The sequence below is a fragment of the Chanodichthys erythropterus genome, chromosome 15 (assembly GCF_024489055.1).
Source record: "Chanodichthys erythropterus isolate Z2021 chromosome 15, ASM2448905v1, whole genome shotgun sequence".
Lineage (NCBI taxonomy): Eukaryota > Metazoa > Chordata > Actinopteri > Cypriniformes > Xenocyprididae > Chanodichthys > Chanodichthys erythropterus.
In genome coordinates this window covers 13,541,353-13,562,090 of record NC_090235.1, presented here as the reverse complement: position 1 = coordinate 13,562,090, position 20,738 = coordinate 13,541,353, and the positions used below count along the sequence as shown (strand labels likewise).

The window sequence follows — 20,738 nt, the reverse complement described above, 5'->3', positions numbered from 1 at the left end:
CAAGGTAATCCACCTAAACAATATCCTTGTGCCTTATATTCCAGGAAACTCAATGCAGCAGAACGAAACTACGACGTCGGGGATAGAGAATTGCTGGCTATAAAGGCCGCATTCGAGGAGTGGTGGCATTGGTTGGAGGGAGCAACTCATCCGTTTACTGTGCTAACTGATCATAAGAACCTTGAATATCTCAGAACCGCAAAAAGACTGAACCCTCGATTAGCCCGCTGGTCCCTGTTCTTCTCCCATTTCCACTTTACAGTCACATACAGACCAGGCTCAAAGAACGTCAAGGCTGATGCCCTCTCACAGCAACACGAAGGTGAGCTCATGCATCAAGAACCAGAAACTGTATTACCTGAATCTCTCATTGTTTCGCCCATCCAGTGGGATATCATGACCGAGCTCGAGGAGGCCAATGCTCAAGCAGAAACCCCACCGGATTGTCCACCGGATAAAGTCTTTGTCCCAGAGAACTACAGAACCTGCATGGGTTACGATTACGATTCTGCCTGCCCTGTATTATACCTGTCTGCCCCTGATCTACCCTGCCTGTACGACCACGATCTGTTTAATAAAAGCATGCAAATGGATCCCAGCCTGAGTGACGATTCATTATATGTGCATTAATATATCTGAACTTTAAAGAAATATATATATTTTTTAATCTTATTGACTCTTTTAATTTACAGCAACATGTTCATAGGCCAACTCATGAACATGGACATACTTTAGATCTTGTATTATCTGTTATCAGTGCTGTTTTTACTATAACTTCCTCATTCCTCATTCTAAACTCCGTTGCTCCATTAAGATTTAGATCTTATAAGCCTAAAACAGAGCGCTGGATTAATGAGATCACTCTGGCTCTCAGACAGAAAAGATGAGCTCAAGTGGAAGAGGGAGAAACTCCAGGTGTCTTATGATATTTTTAAGGAGCCACTTTCCACTTATCAGAGTTTCATGAAAGAGGCAAAGATGAAATATCTGTCAGATTTAATTCCTAATAACTATCATAAGCCTGGAGTTTTATTTAGTACTATAAATTCTGATCAATCCAAATGAGAGAGTTTTATTGACAAGTTTTTCAATACTAACTTTTTGAAATTTTTTGTAGGTAAGATCATGGCAATTAAATCTAAGATTGTTAAAGGGATAGTTCACCCAAAAATGACAATTTGTAGAACACAAATGATGATTTTTAACTCCAACCGTCGTGGTCTGTCAGTCGTATAATGCGTGTCAATGGGAACTTCGTCTATAAGAGTAAAAAAAAACATGCACAGACAAACCCAAATTAAACCCTGGCTATGAAGGCTCGTGACAACACATTGATGTCCTAAGACACAAAACGATCGGTTTGTGTGAGAAACTGAACAGTATATCATTTTTTACCTCTAATACACCACTATGTCCAACTGCCTTGAGCATCCGGTGTGTGAGGTCTGAAAACGCGCTTGGTAGAAATGATTCTGGTATGGTGCCTTTGACGTTGAAACATGCTGTAGTTCAACTTCTTGTTAAAAAGGCAAATTTGGATCGCTCTGTTGTGTCTAATTTTAGAACAATTTCAAAACTTTATCAAAAGTCTCAGTGAAAATTGTTCTTAGCCAACTGCAACAGTTTTCTGGACCAGACTGCTGTGTTTGAGATTTTTCAGTTCAATTTTAAAGCTTACCAATTACCAGTACAGAGTCTGCGTTGTTAAAATTACTTAATTATATTTTATTATTCAGTGATTTTGGTAATTCTGTGGTTCTTTTAGATCTTACTGCTGTTTTTGACACGATTGATCATGGGATCCTTGTTTCACACCTTGAGGAAGTGGCAAGTATCATTCTAATCAAATAGAAGTTTCTCTGTCAATTTGCCCCATTGATTTGTGGAATTCCGCAAGAATCTATTCTTGCCCCTATTTTATTTTCCTTATTTAACTTTTGGGGCAATTTTTCAAGTATGGGATTTTCTTTCATTTTTATGTGGATGACATGCACATTTTTTTGCCCTTGAGGAAAATTATGAAAATGCTCTGAATTCCCTTGTAAATTGTTTAAAAGAGGTTAAAACCTGGATGTCTGTGAACTTTTTAAATTTTAAAACAGAGCTTGTCTGGTTTGGGGCTCCTGCTCTTCCTCAGCTGTCAGATTTAGGTGAGCTGACCTCTTTTCGTAAACCTGTGGTCAAGAATCTATAAGAGTACTGTTCGACAATACCTTAAAATTTGATAAACAGATAAATTCAGTCATTAAATCAAGTTTTTTTTTTTTTTTCCCCCATTTACAACTACTGGCGAAGATGAAACATTTTCTTTCTGGGTTTGTGATTAATGCTTTTGTGTTTGTGAGGCTTGACTATTTAAATTGTTTGTATGTGGGTGTCTACCAAAGAACATTAAATCGATTGCTTTTGACGGGGACTCGATCATAACTCTCCTATTTTGTCTTCTCTGGGCTAGTTGCCAGTCCAAAACAGTCCTTGAATGGGTTAGCTCCCTCCCTCCTAGCTGTCAGAGCTCTTACAGGTGCACAAGCCTCCTAGGAATTTTTAGGTCTTCTGACCAGTCTGTTTTAATTGTTCAGAGGAGGTATAAGTGTGTTACAACAGAGAAAGCACGGAGGCAGATGTAAAAGCAAACACTTGTATTTATTGATATCAGCAGAGTAAATGGTGAGTATAGAGCAATGAGGTATTCAAACTGAGAAGCAGAGAGATAATACTGTCCTTGAATTGTATGCAGAATGGAGAATGATGATGGCGTTGGAGACAGAAGACTGGGAACACTCACACACAGATGGGGAATCACACGAGGAAGACTGGAAACGCTGGAGACAGGTAAGTATCGAGCTGGAGTCCTTGAGGTAAGCATTCAGTAGAGTGAAGTGCAAACGAGACCAGACAGTGAGTGTGTGTGAGTGTGAGTCTTTTGTAGTGCGGGTGATGCGGTGCTGATGATGTGCAGGTGGCGGTGATTAGTACTCTGGAGATTGAGTGAGCTGGTATTGATGGTAGGTGGAACCTGACGTGTCTGTGACAAAGTGAAGGGGTGATTGGGTATTTGCAGTTGCAGCGCCGAAGAGAGAAAAGTCTACAGTCTCACATTAGATTCACTCTAACTCTAAGCATTTTTAAAAGACGTCTGAAGGCACATCTTCTTTGCTTAGCTTTCAAGATTGTGTTGAGGCGTTGATTTTGTTTGTAATGTTATAGGGGTCTTGTCTGTGTTATGAGGTTGTTGTTTTCTTTTATTAGGAATAATTATATTAAAAATTGAGAGCTTGCGACAGATTCACATGTTAAATATTCAGACTAAATGAAAGTGTTTATCCCTGTATAAATGTCTTTCTGTTTATTAGCCTGTATTTGTGACATAATCCAGCTCTTCTGTTTTCTCATCAGGTTTTTGAATCTTCTGCTGCTGTTTTGCTTTATAAATTTTAGTGGTCAGTATCATTTTGTTTTTAAAAGTGATATTGAAAAAAATAATTTTCAGTTCCAAGTAGAGTTGATCTATTGATTGTTTCTCTTTTGCACCAAGTGACTTGACGATTGATGATGGAAATATCTCAACATATTACATCATCACGCACCATGACATCACTGACATATCCATACCTATGCAGTTCATTAATTATTTTTAGTTTTCAGTGGACAATAAGACAAAAAAGCTTAATAGCTGAACAGTTCATAACTCTGAAGAAAGTGAGATGATCGTTTGATTGTTAATTGTAAATGATTATGGAGAAGGTGATCTTGTCTGTATTTGCAGAAACCCCTCCTGTTTTTGTGACAGGAAAAAAGAGAAGCAGTGTCACACTGCCATGTCAATATGAGGCCAGTAAGATTTCTCATATTAATTTAAGCAGATTTTCAAAAATCATCCCTGTCTGTGAGAATGAAGAATGTGAGAGTGAAAATGACAGAGTATTTAAAGAAGGATCATGTGACATCATCATCAAGGATCTGAGACTGAGTGATGCTGGGAAATATATTCTGAGAGTCTATTACACTGATGATCAAACAGAGGTGGAGCAACAAACCCTGGAGTATCATCTTCATATTCAGGGTAAAGTCAAAACTGTGTGTTCTGGATTTCCTTTAGTAATTGTGTTGGTCTTACACATCCTGTCTAATATATAAGATTAGTCGTATCCAATATGGGGTTTTCCAGTGGCTTTTTAAAATAATTACATTTGGTTCCTCACAGTCACAGTCACAGGTGAGAGAAGATCAGTGGATGTTCAGAAATATTATCTTTAAAGCACTTGAACAGCTGAGGTTTATTAATCATGATTCCCGAGTTCACAGAGTAAAGGTTATGTGTAATTGGTGTGCTGTCCAGGGGGAGGGCTCTGAGCTCATAAATTTGGCCCAATCCTAGAGTACTCACCCCGGTTGTGATAAATAAGAGTTAGGACTAGGAATGAGGAGATGGGGTGGAGGAGGGATGCTGATAAAGTGTCAAACGAACAGAGGTTAGTCTGTTGTATATATATCTCTTATCATTAATTGAGTAACTGGATGCTCTCCACTCATGTTATTTAGGTTAATTATCTGAACGTGCTCCTCCTGAACTTTGTTAATAAAATGTTGTTTTAAACAGCAAATTGATGCTAAACTGTGTGAGTAACCTTTGATATCCTCTACAGTGGGAAAAGCTAATGACCCTGAACCACATAGTAAGTAAAACAGGAGACACTGAGAGATTTACAGAACCTTTAAACAGTGATTTAAAAAAAAAAAAAAAAAAAAAACATTTTAAAAAATGCGTTCTCTTACTTCCTCCTACCTGCTGTAGATCCTTGGATCATTGTGCTGTCTGTGATTGGAGCTCTGGTTCTGGCTCTGATTATATCTGCTGTCATTTGGAAATGTTGGAACAGAAACGCAGAACATGATCAAAGAGGATTCCCAATGCAACACATTGTACAGCAGTCCAGAACATCTAGAGATGACACTGGGTACTTATAATCTTATATTTATATCATATTGTATGGTTGAGCAAGAGTGCTGTTCTTCTTGAAATATCAGCAAGATTGCAAATGTGATATTTGTTTTTATACAAGACTAAATTTTGGACCCAACTTTGTCTGAAAAAAATATAAATAAAAGAGGATGCATTTATCTGTGTATGAAAAAAAAGTCCATAAAGGTACAGTAAATGTCCCTGGAAATCAATTTCTGGGAGAAAATATCACCTTTAATGCACAAAATATGAAAATCTTTGTGAGTCAGACAGTCCTAAACCAGCCAAGATATTCCAGCACAAAAAACACAATTATTGTTATCGACACAATCCCAGAAAATATCAAAATATCATATGTGCCTAATTGTGAGGGACTTGAAGAATGTATTTTATTAATAGGATACTGTTACACCCCGTCTAGGTCAAAAGATGTAACATTAAAAAAGAGAAACTTTACTTTTTATGGCGAAACGTATGAAACAATGGTAACACTTTAGAATACTGATCCTTCATTAATGAATAACTACACAGGAACAAATGAATAATGCATTATTAACACTCTAGTAACTACTATTAACTAACAATAAACTCTGATTAATGAATTAGTAAGTAATAGTGCTCAGTTGAAGGTGGTAGTTCACTATTAACTAATAAGTAACTACTGTTTTTTCATACCTCTAAGAGTACTAAGAACTACTATATACAGGTTCATAATTAACATGAATGATGCATAATGTATAATTAATTCTAAAGTAAATCCTTGGTAAACCACTAGTAATGAGTGAAGTATTACTTAGTAAGAATTACTAATTATTTGGATCAGTATTCTAAAGTGAAAAACATGATAACTCTCTAGTAACTACTCTAGTCATTGTAAACATTTGATGTTTTTGTACAGTAATTCCTTATGATATATTTGGTAACACTTAAGTAATTACTAGTGGGTTACTATGATTTTCACTTTAGAATACTGATCCAAAAAAGAAGTAGTTACTTTAGAGTTATATAGTAACTCTTGAGTTATTATTATCCAATACTTTACAAAAACCTTCAGTAGTTACTAGAGAGTTATCATGCTTTTCACTTTAGAATACTGATCCAAATAATTAATAATTCCTTCTTAGGTATTTGGTAATACTTCACTCATTACTAGTGGTTTACCAAAGCCTTTACTCTAGAATTAATTATACATTATTCATTATTCACATTAATTACGAACCTGTATATAGTAGTTCTTAGTAGTTCTCTGGGAGGTATGAAAAAAACAGTAGTTACTGATTAGTTAATAGTGAACTACCACCTTTAACTGAGCACTATTACTTACTAATTCATTCATCAGAGTTACTTGTTAGTTAATAGTAGTTACTAGAGTGTTAATAATGCATTACTCATTTGTTCCTGTGTAGTTATTCATTAATGAAGGATCAGTATTCTAAAGTGTTACCGAAACAATATTATATATATTGAAAATACCAGATTTATAATAAATTTGAGGATTTTGTCAGGGTTCTGCCTTATCAGTCTTGTCTTTGTTTAATGTGTCTCTGTTTGTGTTGTGTGTCAGCACATGGCTTTGTCTTTGTTTGTGTTCCTTTGTTCCCACCTCCTTGCTTCCAGATAACACGCCCTCGTTTAGTCGTTGTTCAGTCCTCCTTTGTATGAGTTTTGTCACCTGTTCCTCATGTTCTTTGCTCCCTTTTTATTGTGCCCTCTTTCCTCTTGTCTTTGCCAGTTCTTTAAACCTTGTGCCTCTGTGTGCTAATCTTGTTTCTAAACACATCATAAATGTTACAAATGTATTGCTGAAACACATTACAAAACTGTGAACTATGCAGTACTGAATTGTGGAGTTGGGCGTAGCTAAACCGAGCATGGCACGATAATAACTACAGCATATTATGCTCCGTTCCAGGCAACCCATGTTTTTCCAACCTTCTACCCGTGAAAGTGCACTGGAATGGCAGTCAAACCCATGACTTCCCACCCGTGAACTCGTACTAGATCGATGTACTTCCAGTTTCGTGTACTCTACTAAAGTTTGCAACCGTCTAACATGACTTAACTCATTAGAGAAGTAATTTCAGAGACACGGCATCTTTCTTGCGAGTATCACAAATATGGCAGTTTACAGGAAACAAACAAACAAACAACTTCTCTCTCAATCAAATACTTGAATGAACACGTGCACTGTAAAACTCAGTAAGTTCAGAATACTCAAAATATTTAATTAAGCAAACTCATTATTTTTAAAGTTAGTAGAACTTAAAATGTTTGTGACAAGTGGGGTGGGGCCAAGAGCTGTGGAAGCGGAGCAAGGCCAGTGTATGGTATCTCTTATTAACAATCACGTCACCGGCATCGTTCTCAGAAAGGCCCTCCTTATCATAATGTTAATTACGTACAGGTAATTTACAGTACATTCAGACTACGACACAGCATATGTGGTCTTAAGAGTTTTGCAGCCCATCCTCAACCTAACCACAGGCCCTACTCTTCACCACAATGGTAACCCTACAAAACTACACTGTAAACCCTAACACTCAAAATAATTAATTGGTTTGAATAGGGAAAAACTCAAATTAAGCAAATTAGTTCAATCAAATTAACTTTTATGAGTATTTTATGAGTATTTAGAACTTTTGAGTTCATGCAACTGACACATTTTAAGTAATCTGAATTGTTTCCTTGTTTTGAGTTTTATAAACTTGTTTCTTTTAATTTGGACTTAATGTTCCCGAAACTAGGCTGGGATTTCTATTTCCCAGCATGCTTTGCCATGACACCCGAAAAGGAGAATAAATGCTGAAAAGGAGAATAATTAACCCGAAAAGGAGAATAATTAACTGTTATATAATGTTTTTTTGTGTAATATTAATGTTAAGTGGGGAATTCAGTAGTGTTTAACGCTTTGCTATCCCATTTTAGAAGAGTTTCTGTTATGTTTTTATATTTTGAAGTTCAAAGCAGCTTTACATTGATAACGGGTATACAATTTTGGCTGCACAACAGCTCTTAAAGAATAGTGTCAATGCAGGCAGATCACTGTTGAATATCAAATGTCAAGTCAAATGTCAAGTGTCCCCAACTAAGCAAGCCAAAGGCGACAGCGGCAAGGAACCCAAACTCCAACAGGTGACATCAGGTGGCAAATGGTGCCAAATAGGTGTTAAAATGGAGAAAAAAAAACCTTGGGAGAAACCAGGCTTAGTCGGGGGGCCAGTTCTCCTCTGCCGAACAGTGCTTTTCACTTTTGCATAAAGAGAGAAAATTAACATTTCTACTGTCTGTATATTTAAATGTGTAACTTAATAAATAACGTTGTCTGCTTTAGAAGTTTTGAGCGTCTTTCATCACTGATGTTATTCACTTTTTCAGTATTGCAGCATAAGCTTCCTGTCTGACTATATATAACCTTAGAAAAGATGGACTTCCTCCTTCAGTTTGAAAACATGCACAAAAACTCAATTAAGCCAAGAGACAGAATTTGTATTTGCAATTTTTTTAAAGAATGTTTTATGTAATATTTTAAAGATAATTAATCAAAAGTGTCTCCAAAGCTGTTTATAGAGTTTACTTTTAAAAACCTGCAATATTTTTTATCAAATCTACACACACTTAGTCAAGTTTTGTTAAGTGTCTTTGTAAGTTAAAGTAGACACATTCAGTACTGAGTACAACTGCACTGAGAAATCAGCACATAAATGTTTGACTCGAGTATGCAATACTTGAAAAGAAACTATTTATTCTCTGGTACGGAAATGGAAACTGCGGTTTTAGTCTCTGCATTCTGCTAAAACCTTTAGTTCAGCACTTTTTGAACAAAAGACACAATGGAAAAAGTCATGTTCTTCTTCTGTGTATTTTCTTATTGGATTATGCAAATCACGTCCAGTGGTAAATATATACTATTTCAAGCATTCATGAAATTAAACATACCATCCTCAAATACAATAGCTATCAATATAGTCTAAAAGGGTCTTTGTTTATCAATGTGTCTCCAGATGCATCAGTACGAGGATCTTCTGATCTGTTAAAAGTTCAGATGGGAGAAAACATCATTCTGAACTGCAGCATGAGAAACAGATATGAAGTGGCCTGGTATCATCTCAGATCTGAAGAGCTTGTTCTACTGATTTCTGCAGAGAAGGACAAAGCCGGGAGAAAACTTCTGATCAACTACAATCAAAACAAAACTCGCCTGAAAATCACTGCAGACAGTTGGGTCACCAGAGTCTCTCTAACTATTTCAGGAGTATCAGAGTCAGATTCTGGTCTTCATTTCTGTGGAATAAAGTCTGACGCTCCAGAGATGCACTTCGACAAACCCTTCAGACTGGAGATTGAGGGTAACACATTTCAGTTTTCATTTTTTCACATGTTTTGATGTATACATACATTCTCAGACTTGGTGTTATTTCAGAGTTTCCATCACTGCACTGTTATTCTAATATGTAAAAATATAAATAATAAAGATTAAGTCATTACACTGGCAGTCTATTTAATACTTGTTGGGGATTTGAAGTCATGATCTTGGAATAAAATAAATCAAATGTTTTTTATCATTGATATGAATCATTATTACAGTAGATAATGTTTTTACAAAAGACTTAACCCAAATCGTACAGTTAATTGAGCTGATGGACCACATTGTTATTGAGAAATATCCTGGATTCATTGTTATAGATTCCTTTTTATTATAATTGCCCTGAAATGCCATTACAATGGAAACTTGTTTCCTCCACTAAATAAAAAATAAAAAAGGTAATTGTGACTTATCATCTCACAATTCTGACATTTTTTGCATAAAAGTTATAAAGTCAAGACTTTCGAGATATAAACTCACAATTGCGAGTGAATTGAAGAGGTTCGAAGTTTGGCGAATTTAGATCTGTGCAAAACGCAGCAGGCAGTCGGTTCGAACTGTGTGAGTTGACTCTTAGTTGAAGAGACACCAAGCAGGGTCTAAGTCTCACTCTGTTTACAGAAGAGTTGTTTGAGTATACATGTGTGGTTCACTAACAAATTATACAAGAGAAATAAACTTATTAATATATACATATACATATATTCCACAAACATAAACATCCATTTAAATAACTAAACAGTATACTGTCTGTATACAAAAATTATAGGCCTATTAATAAAGCATTATGAGTATTGTTATGAGTAACTATTATGAGTATGAGTAACTATCCTGAACATCGCCACAAGAGGGCGCTAGTAGCACGTGAATGCCATTTAACTGGGCATGCCACAAGCATGCGATAAGCCGCTGATCACTGCGCGATAATCATAATTTCCAAATCACATGCATCCAATTATAACACAGTGTGCAATACATAAACCTCTAACATCAAATATCACATAGAAAAACTCCAAAATACACTGAACAGAAAGATGAATACAGGCAGAATGATGCTAATTGGCTACTGTTTAGACTGGAAATTAAACTACGCATATCTCAGTAAAAACGGGAAATATGTAGACAATATTCACACGCGCACAGCAACTCAATACAGTCTTAAACCGAACAGCAATAAAGCATCGATGGATGAAGTATACTGATGATGACATACTTTAGACTCTAACATGCGCTGACACTTGTCTCTCTATTTCCAACACGGTGCTTCAGCACACGTGACGCAGTGGTAACATTGTGCGCTGTGATTGGTCAGGATTATATGGGACATTTAAAGCATCCAGGCCTTTTGCACAGCCGCCCCCAGAGTTGTAGCCCGTCTCATCCAGCTTCCAGTCCTACCAGAGGATGATCAGGACAAGATATAGATCTTTTGTGAGATGATCAAACTGAATTCGATCATCTCACAAAAGGTCTATATCTTGTCCTGATTATCCTCGAAGGACTGGAAGCTGGATGAGACGGGCTACGACTCATGTGAAGGTCCTACCCTTGACATCTACGTTGGCTGTCCGAACACGACCATCTGAGCCTGGGAACACTTGGGTGACTTTGCCTACTGGCCAGAGGGCACGAGGAAGTTGAGGATCTATGAGCATGACCACATCCCTGATCTCTAGTGACTTCCTTCTTCTCTGTCTTCTACTTCTGGCGGGCTTGAAGACTGGGTAAGTAGTACTTCAGGAAAGGTCTCCAGAAGTGCTCTGCGAGTAGTTGGCTGTGGCACCATCGCCGGCGACTCAGGATCTCAGACTCTTGATAAACCACCTGAGGTAAAGACGCATCACGACAGCCGATCAGGAAACAATATGGTGTGACTGGGTCAAGGTCGGCCACATCTGAGGAGGTATACCCAAGAGGCTTTGAGTTGAGAATACCTTCAACCTCAACCAGGACTGTTCTCAACACTTTCTCAGTGACAGTCTGGGCCCTGATGGTCACTCTGAGGGCTGCCTTGATCGAGCGGATCTCCCTCTCCCAGCAACCACCAAAGTGAGGTGCACTTAGCGGGTTGTAGATGAACTTCATCTGCTGGATACTGAGATGACTCTGTAGCTCATCTTGGAGGGTGGCAAAGGAGTCATTCAATTCACATTCTCCTCCCTTAAAGTTGGTGCCTTGGTCACACAATAGCTCATACGGCTTCCCTCTTCGGGCAATAAATTGTCGTAGGGCCATCAGGAACGAGTCAGAGTCAATACTGGTCGAGATGGACTGCCTACACTTAAAGACTATACCCCATCTCTTCTCATTACGGTGCCCAATCTTAATTAGGAAGGGGCCGAAACGGTCCATGCCAGTTGAATAGAAGAATGGACGGAAGAATCTCTGTCTGGTAAGGGGCAGGTCAGCCATTTGGGGGACTTCTGGGTGGCCTCTCCATTTCTTACACTCCGCACATTGGCGCTGGTGTCGGCGGACAGCTTCACAACCTTTCAATATCCAGTATGTTCTTCTGATCTCAGCAAAAAGTCTCTCTCTACCAGGATGATGCAGCCTTTCATCATAATCCTTGATGATTAGCTCAGTAGGCAGATGTCGGGGGTTGAGGACAATTGGATGTACAGCATCTGCGTCTAATACTTCACAGTAGCGTAGATGTCCTCCTACTCGAATCAGTCCAGTAGTAGCGTGAAAAAAAATTAAGGCAACATTTTCAAGCTACTTTTTGTAAGTTAGGCAACATGCCCTGGCCAGATTTCCAAGATCAGTAAGCACTGGGATTCCCTTAATGATGATGCCCACTGCATCTGGTTTACAGCAGACATATATCTGCATATTGCGCAATTTCAGGTCCTCGTGGACACTGCTCTCCGTTTTTCCCTGTATGAGACATAAACAGAAAAATAAGTGGCAACAGAGAACGATCTTCAAAAGCCTTCAATAAAATCACACATTAAAAGTTCACAAAAGGTTTTAAGTTTGGTCGAGCCAGCTCCTGCACAGAAAGCATGGCCTGTTGAACTGGCTTCAAAGTACAACTTTCAGTAGAGACTCACTTGCCACAACAAACCTGCTAGACTACATCACATACACAAGTAACCTCCAAGGCCTAAATCCTTAAAGGGGAGAGGGGTTCAGCTGGTAACACATAGGTATGGTTAAGTAAAAGTATCTGAAAATGCCACTCTTACAGTTATATCATCAGATGATTATGACTAAATCAAGGTTACTAGCCACTGGAAGACCAAAAGGTTAATGTTGGACACTGGTTCCTGCACATACATTTGGGTGTTTGTAGGTGTGTTTTTGAACTTTTGACAGAGCTAGACTAGCCATTTCCACCCAATTATAGTATTTGTTCTAAGACAAGCTAACCAATCCCCAACTCCAGCTCCGTACTAAACTCAGACAGACATAAGATTGATATCTGAGAAATAAGTGCTTTTCCCCCAAAAAAAGTCAAACTATGCTTTTTAAACAATACTTACATAGTAGTCAGAGATGAGCTCTTGCCCACTCTCTCCCATGTATTTAATAAGGCATCTCAGAGTCACGTCTCTCTTCTTCACCACAGAGGTACTTGGATCCTATAGTTGGTAAGTGAATAATGAAAAACAATCTTGCAGGGAATATAACTACATACAACATACAATGCAATTATCAGTGTGGGTATGTACTACCTATTCAACAGAGCTTATATATACATATATATATTTTTTTTAATATTTAACCTTAAAATGAATTAGGAGCTGTAAACAATTTTTTTTGCAATATACACCCAATTAGGCAAGACAAGAGAATAAAGTACTTATTGTATTAATATGCCCCTGCAACATTTTGCCTCACCTATATCAGTTCCATTAACAAGTTCTTGATGCGTTGACCAACCGCTCCACCCTTCGCACTAAACAGGTCGAGAAGTTTTGGAGTGTACTTCTCCAGCTGGGACATAAACACTGATTCTAGTGGAACTGCAGCACACCTTCGGAATTCTTCATTTATCTGTAATACATCAATTGTTTGACTGTTATTTGGAACACTCAAGATGTGTAAAGAATTGGCAACCGTTCATTTTTATGCATTCCAATACTCCATAAAATATTTGGGGTGGGTCTTCAGTATGCGTTCAGCAAAAAGTGTGTCTAGCATCACATAAACAAGCTTGTTCACTATTATTTGCCTTTTAAAAAAAAACTGAATGAGCAGCATGTCAGTGCTAAATCATTTACCTGGAATGGTTCAAAGAGGGCAGGCCATCTTTCTTTAAATTTTGCCACATCTGGGGACTGGACAACCACTTCCATTCTTCTCCAGCTATATGTCCTGGCCATCATGGCATTTATGCTTTTAACGTCCCTTTTCTTGCTGGCTTCTATATAGAAAGGGATGATATTTTTTTTCTTTTTTTCTTTCCTTTTTTCCCCCCGACTCTCAATAACTGACTTTTGGTTACCTTAATTCCTCTAAATGACAGATAACAACAAACCTCTGAAACATTTACCTCAATTCCACCTACTAAAGAGCTTACCTACTCCATGAACTCCTCCTCCCAGTAGATCTAATGGTCTTCTAAAGAAGCAATTTTTTAGAAGATAGATATTGATTTTTCAATCATGCAGGGCAACAACAGTAACTACAAACCTAGCAGTTAACGTAACTTTTAACTTTAATGTCAAGACCTTCGGTAAGGCCTCATGCGGCGCCTGCAAAACTGACAAACTTAACGTTTATAGTGCAATAAATGCATGCTCATTCGGCTAAAACCTAACTTTATGCAATGTAAATAGTTACTTACTTCGGTTGCACGTTGTATAAAGCCCTCAAAAACTCCACAGAAATCCGAAACTGGTCCGGTACAGGTGACAACGAGCAACGATCTCATTGTTCTGTTGCAGCATGTGGGTGGGTCGTGACGTTTTACTTTGGATATAAACACTTAAATAGAGTTTTGTAGAAGCAATTTATTGTGAAGGTCAGTGAAATCTTTTTTTTTTGATAGGTAATAATAAGTTACAAAAACATTCACACTTTTTACTTATGTAAAACTTAAATGAATTCAAAAAGAAAAGGGAATCAATTTATTGGAAGAAATATACTTTTTAAAATTAATTCCTACAGACAACACCCTTGAAGGGCTTTTTACAGTGTACGAACATCTTGTAACGACATGAGCTGGAGGTTAGCCACGTGAGCACAGTGGTAGAGTCTGACCAGAGCATAGAGGAGTGAATGGAAATTGTAAGCTCTATAGTCAGGAGCTGGGAAAGCTGCGCTCCATTGAGAGTGGCACACAACTCTAAGCAGGGTATAGACTGCTGTTTGCGGGGGGCAACACGGGATCTGGCGGCAATAAAGGTTATTACTACTTGACCCTCCCTGTCCTCTGTTCTCAGGTAAGCCACTGACCCATATGCTTGCTCTAACGCATCACAGAACACATGAATCTCATGTCTACAGGAAGGGTGATCCATCTGTAAGCTGAAGTAACACCTGGGCAGAGCTATCTCCTCTATACCACTCAACTCCTTCTCCCACTCAAACCACAAGGTAAGCCATGCCTCAGGCAACTGGGGGTCATCCCAGTCACGCTTCTTGTCCCACAGATGCTGTACCAGTATCTTGGCTCTAGTAGTATAAGGGATGATATAACCAAGGGGGTCATATTGGCTTGCCAGAACATGGTAAATGTGATGCATCGTCACAGGGAAACAGCGTCTGGCTTGGTGCGTGTAACATAGGGTGTCGGACTGACAGTGCCAGTGCAGTCCGAGTGTAGACTCGTGGACATCTTGTTGGGCTTGACGGAGCCAGAGTTCACAGGAAATGGATCTGGACTCAGAGGGGAGGTGAGTAATCGTTGATGGACAATTGCTGGCCCATTGACGAAGCTCAAAGCCTCCAGAGTCTAAGAGTGAGCAGAGGCGATCAACTAGTTCTTGGGCCTCTTGGGGGGAGTGAAGACTGTGCAGACAGTGCAGACAATTATCGACATAGAACGACCTCTCAATGACCTTTCTGAATTGGTCTCCAGGCTGGCTGTGATCTATGACGTGCCTCTACAGGGCATAGGTAGCACAGCAGGGACTACATGTGGTGCCAAAGGGGAGCACCTGCCACTGGTACACATCAGGGGGTTGCTCAGGCTTCAGGTCTCGCCACAGAAATCGGAGCAATGGCATGTCATCAGGGAGCAGCCTCACCTGGTGAAACATACCATGAATATCGCTGCTTATGGCCACAGGGTGTTCCCGAAAAAGAATCAGAACCGCCAGCAATGATGGGCCTAGTGTGGGTCCTGGTAGGAGGAACTCATTAAGGCAGTGACCTTCATATTGAAAGGAGCAGTTATAAACAACTCAATTCTTGCCATTATGCTGCACCATATGGTGGGGAATGTACCATGATTCTGTGAGCTCTCCACTTCTCTCAGGTCCAGTTTGGCTACATAACCAGCTCCCTTCAATCTAGTGATCTCGGCCTGGTAGGCGGAAGCCTGATGTGGGTCCTTAAACAGTTTCCTCTCGACACTCCTAAGCTGAGGGAGAACAGCTTCTTTGGGCATGGACAAGTGTGGCATACTCTGCATACGAAGGAGTGGTGTGGCATACCGCATTGTCCCTTCTACTTCCACTCGCATGGTTTTCTCCTGCAGGACTCTTGACGGCTTCTTGATCTAGTTTGGATCTTGTCACTACCTTGTTGCTGTGGTAGAGAATCATATCCATCTGCCACAGTCTCTCAACGTGAGCAAACAGGTCTGCGTTGGAAAGGATAGATGTGAAGAAGCATTGGTGAGCACTGATGCCATGTTTAATCTCATTCATTGGGCCATCCAAGATGGGTCTTAACTGCTGCAGGTCCACCTGGTGGGCCTAACAGTACAGGTTCAACAGGTGTGATGAGATGTGGGTAATCTGAACCAATCAACAGCATGGGTTGTACTTTATCCATTTGCTGCAGTGGGAGACCAGCTAGGTGTCGATACCTCTTCTGTAAGGATGCCATTGGGAAGGTATGTTCAGCAAGGCTCAGTCTCTCGGCTGTAAATTCACCTCTAATGAGAAATATCTTATGAGGATTAGACACAGAAGACACTGATCACTGATCTTGTCTAACTGTTCGCAACATCAAGTCTTCAGCCTGTCCTTTAAGGTTCAGCTGCTGTGCTGCAGCATGGAGAAGAATAGTCCTTTCTGACCCATCATCTAGCACGGCATATGTCTCCATCGAGGCATCTCCATTTGTAATGATTACTTTACTCACTTTCAGAAGGACTCTGTGGCTGCTGACAGAATGGTCCACATACAAGATGAACTCACTCATTCAGATCATGCAATATAAGGAGATGTTTCCTATTGCAAGTCATGCACAGGGCCTTCAGAGTGCATCTGGATGCATGATGATTGTGACCGCATCTCCAACAGCGCTTATTCTTGTGAATCCAGGCCTCTTTCTGTTCCTTATTCAGCTCTCTGAAGTTCAGACATCCATTAAAGAAATGACTGGCACTGTCACAATAAGGGCAGTAAGCATGTGACTTTTCTCTGTACCTGTTGGAGCTGGGTCTGGACTCTGGAGCAGGCACTCTGCATTCACTGTCTGCAGCAAGCTTCTCGGCACTCAGCAGGATGCTTGTGGATTTCCCTGGATGCTTGGGGTTGTAACGATCGTCTCTCTTCTTGGTCGATAAGTCTGGAGCACAAGTAACTGTCCTGGCAGTATCATTCTGAACCTGGAGCTCATACTCTATCCAGTCCACAAAGTCAAGGAGAGTAGGAACTGTTATTCTGGATGGGTGGACATACCTCTTGAAACTGGTCTTACGCTCATGAGGAAGTTTGCCTTGCAGCTTGGACACATGCGAACCACATTCCAACTCAGCCGCCCCTTCTGACCCCAACTAACGGAGAGCAAATATCTTGAATGCTCTAACATCTCCTGGTCTGATGTTGGGTCCTTCCAGCACTTCAGCAATGTTTGCAGAACAAGCTTGTGGGGTTGTCCATACATCTTCACAAGAACTTGCATGGTGTCTGTGTACGGTCTCATGGAATTACAGTATGAGTCTGCAACCAAGAGTGCCTCTTCAAGCTTTAAATGATCAGTCAGGATCTGATATTTGAAGCGCTCACTTGCATCTTCCGGCAGGAGGTTCTCCAGCACCAGCCGCAGTCTTGAAAACTGTCTGGGGTCAGATGCTGTCAGACTGGGTATGGTAGGTGTAGGTCCTCTGTATATCTTCTCTTGAACATGTAACATCTCAGCTCTAGATGTAATCTCAGGTCATTGTGTTAAATGGAACTCTCTTTCACCTGGATAGAGATCATATCTAGATCGAGGAGGCTGTTGTGAGTATGCATAAGACTTCTGTGGGGTGGGGGGCGCGATGGCTCACGTTAGCACACATCTGCTCTGACCTGGGTGAAAGCGTAAGGTCTCTCATCTGCCTTGTCAACTGCTCACTCTGGTCAGGTCTGTATTGAGGAATATCATCAGAATATCTGGCAGGATTTCTCTGGATGACCAGTGATCGCTGACTATGCATGGGAGTTGGCACATTAATACGAGGGACTGGTACTGGTGTCACAGATTGACAAGGAGTCTCTTTTCCTGTGGCTATCTGCTGGATTTCCTGCTTTAACTCAGCGTTCTCTGCCTTGAGCCCTTGTAATGCAGACAGGATGAGGATGACATTTCAGGTAGGATGTGGCTGTGAAACTTGTCACTGTCTCTTATATCTCACGCCACATAGACTTAATGTCAGATAACTGTTGGGCTTGAAAGTGAAGCTCCTCCTTCTCCGGTGCCATATCCTCAAATGTCTCTCGCCATTCATCTTGGAGTATTAGTTCATCTCTGTATGAGGGTTGGCTCTTTGGAGAGGATGATCGCGATGCATTCTCTGGCATGGGCAGAGCTTCCTGCATTTCAGCTTCATTCAGACCGGCAGTTGGTAATACTCTCTTCACATATCCTGATCCAGGAACTTGATAGTCTGCTAGATGTGCAGGTAGCCTTATTGGTAGCCTTATTTGTCATCTAGGTCGGACAACAGGAGGATCTGGCTCAGGGTGGGAAGTCATCTCTCTGCTGTGATTCACTGCTCCGGCTCGAAGGACCACTTGAATTGAAGAGGTTCGAAGTTTGGCTAACTTAGATCTGTGCAAAACGCAGCAGGCAGTCAGTTAGAACTGTCTAAGTTGACTCTTAGTTTAAGAAACACACCAAGCAGGGTCTAAGTTCTCACTCTGTTTACTGAAGAGTTGTTTGAGTAAACATGTGTGGTTCACTAACAAATTATACAAGAGAAATAAACTTATTAATATATACGTACATATATTCCACAAACATACACATCCATTTAAATAATTAAACAGTATACAGTCTCTGCAAGAATTATAGGCCTATTAATAAAGTATTATTGAACAATTATGAGTAATTATCCTGAACATCGCCAGAAGAGGGCGCTAGTAGCACGTGAATGCCATTTAACTGAGCATGCCACAAGCATGCATTAAGCCGCTGATCACTGTGATAATAATAATCTCCAAATCACGTGCATCCAATTATAACACAGTGTGCAATACATAAACATCTAATATCAAATATCACATAGAAAAACTCCAAAATACACTGAACAGAAAGATGAATACAGGCAGAATGATGCTAATTGGCTACTGTTTAGATTGGAAATTAAACTATGCATTTCTCAGTAAAAACGGGAAATATGTAGACAATATTCACTTACGTGATATGTACGCACACAGCAACTCAATACAGTCTTAAACTGAACAGCAATAAAGCATCGATGGATGAAATATAACGATGATGACAAACTTTAGACTCTAACATGCGCTGACACTTCTCTATTTCCAACACGGTGCTTCAGCACACGTGACGCAGTGGTAACATTGTGCGCTGTGATTGGACAGGATTATATGGGACATTTAATGCATCTGGGCCTTTTGCAAAAAAAAGTCAGAATTGTGAGATAAATGTTCACCATTATCTTTTAAATTGTTTTATTCAGTGGTGGTAACAAGCTTTCATTTATTATGCATCATTTCATTTGCATGAAGAACAAAATGACAGTTAAAAAGATAGAATCTTAATGCACTCTTACATATGCAACAAGTTTTAATTGTTTTGATGGTTTTGTATGTGTATGGGTTTAATAAGCTGATGATATATTTACAGGTCTGTCTGTGACAGAAGAGCCAAAAGAAGTTGACGTCACAGGTAACATGTTGATTTGGATTATTTGTGTTTAACTTCTGAGGAGATCCAGCACTAATTGTAATAATGTCTGGTTGTATGAATCTGAGTATCTCTTCTGTCTCTGTAGATGGAGTGACCCCGACAGAGCGGATGTTGATGTTCGGTGGTGTTGGACTCGCTGTGTTTGTGTTTTTTCTGACTACAGTCATCGCAGGAGGAATCATTTACCATCGTGGTTGGCAGAAAGGATGGAAAGAAGCGAAACATGGAGCTCTCTTTAGCTAAATGATATCAGTCTCTGTTTTATTTGACAGTCTGAGCTTTGTCACAAATGTGCCTCTGGCTCAGACATCTTTTCCTGTTGACAAGATCAAATTTTCGCTTCAGAGAAACGGAAATGTTGCGGTAAATGATGTATTTTTCAGTCATTAACTGTTGTGGTGATTATTCAAGTTTGTTTGATTCAGTCAATATTCAGATAAATATCAAAGTGTTAAGCTACTGTCTATAACACAATGTTTATTAATACTGTATCAATTAACAAAATGTATGCTAGAGTGCAGTTTTTACATGTAGCCAATGTCCTTCAAAAAGAGCAGCAAACAGCTTCTTCTCAATGCAAACAAGCTTTAATATCATTAGACCGGCCAGACCAACATTTTGCCTGGCTATAGCTTTAGACATTATACATATATGAGGAGCATTAATATGTAGAGAAAATATAAATGTAAATCTCTTCTGTCGCACATAAAGCTTGATTTAATAAAAATGTCAACAGATGTCTTCAATGATAAATGTGTTGTTGAGAGATCTGATCAAATAACAGCAGTAAAACAGAATGTTTATGTGGATTTTCTGCCAGAGAATCTCATCTCAGGCAGCAGGAAGACTGCAGAGAACAGGTATGATGTGCACTCAGCAAAGAGCTGAGGATACAGCAGAGTAAAGTAGCAGAGAAAATCAGAGTAGAGAAAGAACAGGTGTGGAGATGATCAGCATAAGCTCTGACAGCAATAGTGAACAGCTGAGTCTAACAGTAATGACAGGAGAAAGAAACAGGGAGAATATCAAAGCCGACTCTTTCGGAAACTTTCAGAGAAAAGGTTTCAGATCATTGTCAGGCAATGCACTATAATGATTTCCTGACTGACGCAACTAAACCACAAAAAAAAAAAAAAAAAATGAGGTGAGGGT

The 20,738-nt window shown here is 39.6% G+C and overlaps 2 protein-coding genes across 3 annotated transcripts in view; both read left to right on the top strand.

The window, feature by feature from the left end:
* Positions 1 to 20,738, top strand: part of LOC137037371 (uncharacterized) — a 130,187-nt gene that overhangs the window by 63,539 nt on the left and 45,910 nt on the right. The gene's annotated exons all lie outside the window — the stretch shown is intronic.
* On the top strand, positions 3,924 to 20,240 carry LOC137002241 (uncharacterized). Of its 2 annotated transcripts, XM_067361775.1 has the most exons (6): positions 3,924 to 4,063; positions 4,647 to 4,676; positions 4,796 to 4,958; positions 8,965 to 9,309; positions 19,524 to 19,565; positions 19,672 to 20,240. In XM_067361775.1, exons 3-6 carry the CDS (start codon positions 4,892 to 4,894, stop codon positions 19,827 to 19,829), a joined length of 612 nt encoding a protein of 203 aa, XP_067217876.1. In that variant the 5' UTR covers positions 3,924 to 4,063; positions 4,647 to 4,676; positions 4,796 to 4,891; the 3' UTR covers positions 19,830 to 20,240. The 2 variants fall into 2 exon arrangements, with proteins under 2 accessions (XP_067217876.1, XP_067217877.1); XM_067361776.1 differs by lacking the exons at positions 3,924 to 4,063; positions 4,647 to 4,676; positions 4,796 to 4,958 and adding an exon at positions 8,790 to 8,857.

Bases quoted from the DNA above. Each gene is read 5' to 3' on its own strand.
- LOC137002241 (XM_067361775.1), top strand. From the start codon at position 4,892: ATGATCAAAGAGGATTCCCAATGCAACACATTGTACAGCAGTCCAGAA. The intron at 9,310-19,523 runs GTAACACATTTC...ATATATTTACAG, and splicing joins CTTCAGACTGGAGATTGAGG to GTCTGTCTGTGACAGAAGAG. The intron at 19,566-19,671 runs GTAACATGTTGA...CTGTCTCTGTAG, and splicing joins AAAAGAAGTTGACGTCACAG to ATGGAGTGACCCCGACAGAG.